Genomic DNA, 5,447 nt, shown 5'->3' with positions numbered 1-5,447 from the left:
TGGTAAACGTTTTATTCTATGTTAAACGTAAACGAAATTTAGTATGATTGTTTGCTTGTATTTGGGCCGCGTATGATGGGCCACCTACACATCCCTTTGGCCACACTTTACCTCTTTAAATAACTTTGGCCCACACACACATGCTATCTTAGGCCTTAACTACCCAAACCCAATCAAGATTTAGAAGTGGGCCGGTTAGTGTTTGAAGTAGGCCGGTTAGTTTGGGGTTAGCATATGCACGCACACACATAAATATTTGTACGTGGTTCTCATTAGTTTGCATACACATCATCACAAACCCTAAACACTCTCTCATTCATTGGAACCGACGGCAGTAGATCCCCTCATCGAGGCATCACCTTCTTTGATCGAACTCTTGGTTAGTTTATCACCTTGTTTAATTGTTATATGAATATTGATAAATCAGAATATTGATTGTGATGTAAGTGTTATCATGGTTTCGTGTTTCATGTAATCGATCTTTGACATGATTAGTTTATTTGTTAGGCACAACTTGGTGATAGTGATCTTGCATCTTGGTTAGTGGATCGTACTGATGTTAATATTGGATTGTTTGTTCTTGTTTGTGTGTGAACTTGACTAACAGATTTGGTCCAATAAGATTGTATTAATATCTCGTCCCAATACAAAAGTCAGTGGAATCTTAAATTGTTCATCAGTCCAATACTTTTGTTCTATATCACGTGTCTCTCGGGTTCAGCTCATTACTTACACGACGAAACACCTCCTTGGCGACGAAATATCTTGGTGACGAAACATCGGTGTTTCGTTTTTAATCTGGTACCTGGTATCTAATCACGTTAACAAACTTTGAACTCACCAGCGTCGTCTGACACACTTGTCTGCATGCTTGCAGGTCTATAGCATCCCAAACTTGCTGTCTGGGATGCTGGAGTGGTCGTGGGTCGAGATACATGGATTCGCAATACAAGCTTAGTGGTTTATGTACACTTGGTTTATGAAACACTTAATAAACGAGTTATGCTTCCGCTGTATACAATGAATGATATGTAACGTTTTGAATCACTGTATGATAATGAATGAAAGTTTAGTTAAATGTATTTATGAGTTCAATGTGATTGGTGGCTAAGATCCTGGTACGTCACACGTCCCGCGGTGTTTCCGCAAGTGGTATTTTGGGGGTGTGACAGTCGCGCTACTTAGAACAAAATTTTCGGTAGTTCAGTACCTATTCCTAAGTTACCATCTCGCTTATGGCCGGAAAGGATCCCATTCTAAAAGATAATCCCAAGAGTTCACTACTTACCTCTAGCTCCCCGGCTACATCAAGGGTATGGTAGTTGTTCGACAAGAACAGGCGAACCTGGGGTCACACCATAGTCCCAAGATGTTCTGTAGTTTCAAACACCTCTTCTCACATAAGTGACCCCATCTTCACCGAGTGAAGTGCTCTTTCTGGTAGAAACGATGGAGATAACTCCCAAAGGAGTGAGAAAGAATTTCATAAAGCTAAGGGAGCTTTTAAATGGGTACGTCCGGGAAGAACGGAACAAGGGGTGAGACTTCGCTTACCCTATGATGGAGATAACTCCCAAAGGGTTAGGTTACATTGGTTCTCGCAATAAAGGTGGTTCTCGCATGAACCCTACCATATATATATATATATATATATATAAAGTATAATATACAAAAGCCCTAATCATACTTCATGTACGCAACAACGAGATCTTAACGCGTGGCACGAATTAAGATTTCTCATTAAGGGCAAATTAGACATTTTTCATTCTTGAGGCAGGGTAATTCAGACATTTACTAACATCAAGAGAATTATGTGAGTTCGTTATCTAATGTTTTTATATTTGATCGTGCATCATTATTTGATAATTAGTTTTTTGAAATGAATGTGTCATATATCACGCCTGTTTATATGCTATATAGTGTATGAGACCTGTGTAATTCCATCAAACAAGCGTTATTATTATGAAGTATACAGTACTGGCTGGTTTTTTCTACCTGCATTATTATTTGAGGTTATCATGCGTGATTTTTCTTGTTTGCGTGATTTTTCTTGTGTGCGTGATTTTTTATTTATTTCCTAGATGAGTGACTGTGTGTTTTGGTTTAGAGCTCATGTTTTTTTTGTCATTTTTGAAATGTGTAGATGAAAGATTGTATATTCCTGAGGTAGCTTCATCGTGTGTTCCTGTTATAGGAATGGAATTCACTTCCATAGAGCAAGCATATGTTTTTTATCAGACATATGCCAAGAAGTCAGGGTTCTCTGCTCGAAAAGAAGGTGAACACCATAGTGGTGGTATTATCAAGACTAAATACTTTGTGTGTTCAAAGGAGGGGCATAAACCTATGGCTTTTGATGATCCTTATTCGAAGTTGTCTAAGCCATATAAAAGTAGGAACAGGCCCACGATTCGAACCGGGTGTAAAGCTCAAATTAAGCTTTGTTCGACGGATGGGGTGTTGTATAAGGTTGATAAGTTTGTTCAAGCGCATAATCATTCATTCGTGTGCCCCAAAGATATGCATTTATTACCGGATTATAGGCATCTGTCCGAAACACAAGAAGAGATGATATGGGATCTTGGTACATTGAATCTTGGGCCAGTGAAAGCGTTCAATATAATGAGAAAAAGATACGGAGGTTTTGAAAATGTTGGCGCAACTAAAGACGACTGCAAGAATTTTAGAGCTAGGATACATAGCTATATAGGAGAGTATGATGCAGATATGGTTATAAATAGGTTGACTGATAAAAAGCAGTTTATGGTTGATTATTCATTTGTACATTCAGTCGATGAAAACAAGCGATTAACTGGCCTGTTCTGGGCCGATGGTTTGTGCAAACGTAACTATGCTGAGTTTGGAGACGTCATATCGTTTGATGCTACATTCAAAACCAACAAGTTAGTATTCACTTTAATGTTTTAACTTCTTTTTTTTTTGTATAACTTTGTTGTTTTTTGGTTCAATTTATTTCATCATTTTGAAGGTATAAAATGGTTTTTGTACCCTTTACTGGTATTGATAACCATTGTCGGAATGTGACGCTTGGAGCCGGGTTGCTAGCACCCGAAAGCATTGAATCATACAAATGGTTGTTATAATCATTTTTGGACTCATTTGGTAAGCAGCCGAAGGTGGTCATCACTGATCAGGACCCGGCGATGAAACAAGCTATCGAGGCAGTGTTCGATAAGAGTAGGCACAGATTATGTATGTGGCACATAATGAAGAAAGTTGTTGATAAGGTTAGACACAACTACAACTTGCGTTATTACTATTACAACCGGCATAATAACTATAAAGATTTCTGATTTTTATATGCATTTGTACAAAAAGTTCACCATGCGTTATTATTTCCTACACTCAATTTTTTTTAAAGCGTGAATAATTATTAAGATTTCTGATTTTTGTTCATTCCAATCATATGTTTTAATAGGTGGGACATGAGTTGTGTAACAACGAAGACTTCAAAAGACGTATGTGTGACATTGTATGGACTGATTCGATTGCGCCAGAATTGAGACAGAATGGAAACTGATAATGATTGAATTCGGTCTAACCAAGAATAAATGGATTGACGATATGTTTGGCATGAGATCTTCGTGGATTCCAGCTTTCTATCGTCATGAGCCTATGTCTGGGCTTATGCGGACCACCTCCAGATCAGAGAGCGAAAACCATTTTTTCTGTCAGGGTGGCGAATTCTCAACTTACCCTTGTTGAGTTTTTTAACCATTTTGATGGTGCAATGGACGTGCAAAGATTCAACCATCGGAAAAATGATCATATTTCTAAAAATACAACCCCAGATAACTGGTCTGAAACTACCTTAGAGGATGATGCTATGAAAATTTACACTAGGTCCATCTTTGCTGATCAGCAGGCAGAGTTATATGGAACACTGTCTGAGTGTCTTCCTATGGAGACTAAAATCGAGGAACCGTTCTTGAAGATAAGTATGAAGGATTGGAAAGCCCACAGTGACGGTTTATTAGAGGTAACATTATCTATACTAGATAACATGCGTTATTACATAACAACGTGCGTTTTTTCCTTGATTTTTAGTTTTCAATTTTTTTATGTAGGTTTGTTTCAAGAAGGAGGAGGATGTAATTGAATCATGCAGTTGTCGCAGGTTTGAACAATATAGATTGTTGTGTAAACATATATACTTTGTGTTCAAGATGTTCAAAGTTAAAGAAATTCCCAACAAGTATGTTATGAGAAGAAAGACCAAAGATGTGGTACCGAATGATCTAAATAACACATTTGATTTAAGTGTTGATGATAATGATGGGCATAAAAAGGCCAAAGAGGTTGCGTATGAGATAATGCAGACCGGAGAGTATCTTATTGGTAACTTGATGAGAGATTTTGATCATCTAGTTATAGTCAGGGATCAGATGAGGGAGATGAAAGAAATGGTTGATGAACTTCACATAACCAAGCCCATCGACCCTAAGTTTGATAGATATTCAAGGTTAATCGGTTACGAGAAACCGAACACTGATGCTCCACCTACGGTCCGTGTGCCAACCGGTATTAGAAACAATGGTCGTGGTTCTCATAAGCGGATTAAATCAAAAAAAGAAAAGATGATTAGTCTAAAAGGCAAGAGAAGTCGGACATGCAGTGTTTGCAACACCAAAGGTCATGATATCCGAACTTGTTCAATTTTAAAGGGTTAAGCTAGTGTTGCCGATAAGAAGGGGAAGAAAAGATGAGTAATTCAGTTGGAGACTGATCCTGGTTTAGTAGACGAGGAGGACGAGGAGGCGGAAACTGGTGAGGGAGAGGAGAAGTATGAGGAGGTTGACGAAGCAGATGATAGTGATTCTGAATGGGAAGAGCTAAACGACGACGATGAGTAATTTTTGAATCACAATTGCATACATTTAATCATGGGTTTTTTCATTCCTTTTTAAAGAAACAACTTTATGTGATCAGTGATATTGACATGTTAACATGCATGATTATGTATACCATATGAACTGATCCTTTTTTATCCCTGTTCAATATGCTCATGCATGATTTTAAAACCATTTTGTTGCGTGATTATGTAAACCATCTGAACTGATGCTTTTTTACCCCTTTTCAATATGCAGATGCCTTATTTTACTGTATTGGTCCTTAACCTAAAATCATAAATTTACAAGACTATCTCAAATGGAGATCTCAAATGACCATTTAACCCTTCTCTTACATTTTGTATAACCTGTCATAACCCCTGTTCACAGATATTTCAACCAAAAACATACCCAAACACATATCACTTTTTTTTTTATAACTAGCGTCTTTAATTGTGTCATGTGTGATAATATTTAACATGATTTTTTCATATAAATACCGCCAAAACACCATACATAGATGCCTGAAAAGGTATCAAAACATGTAAAAAAGTAAGCCTACATGATTTTCCTAAATATATCCACATATCAGTTGCT

At 37.5% G+C, this 5,447-nt stretch overlaps 1 protein-coding gene across 1 annotated transcript; it reads left to right on the top strand.

Annotated features, from left to right (window-relative positions):
• Window positions 1-2,196: 2,196 nt before the first annotated feature.
• LOC110914280 (protein FAR1-RELATED SEQUENCE 5-like) lies at window positions 2,197-4,874 on the top strand. The gene is made up of 6 exons (XM_022159079.1): window positions 2,197-2,903; window positions 2,990-3,041; window positions 3,132-3,248; window positions 3,617-4,000; window positions 4,089-4,637; window positions 4,737-4,874. Exons 1-6 carry the CDS (start codon window positions 2,197-2,199, stop codon window positions 4,872-4,874), a joined length of 1,947 nt encoding a protein of 648 aa, XP_022014771.1.
• Window positions 4,875-5,447: the final 573 nt, after the last annotated feature.

This window comes from Helianthus annuus, chromosome 4 (genome assembly GCF_002127325.2).
Source record: "Helianthus annuus cultivar XRQ/B chromosome 4, HanXRQr2.0-SUNRISE, whole genome shotgun sequence".
Taxonomy (NCBI): domain Eukaryota; kingdom Viridiplantae; phylum Streptophyta; class Magnoliopsida; order Asterales; family Asteraceae; genus Helianthus; species Helianthus annuus.
The sequence above is the reverse complement of the archived record's forward strand: the minus strand, read 5'-3'. Positions and strand labels throughout refer to the sequence as shown.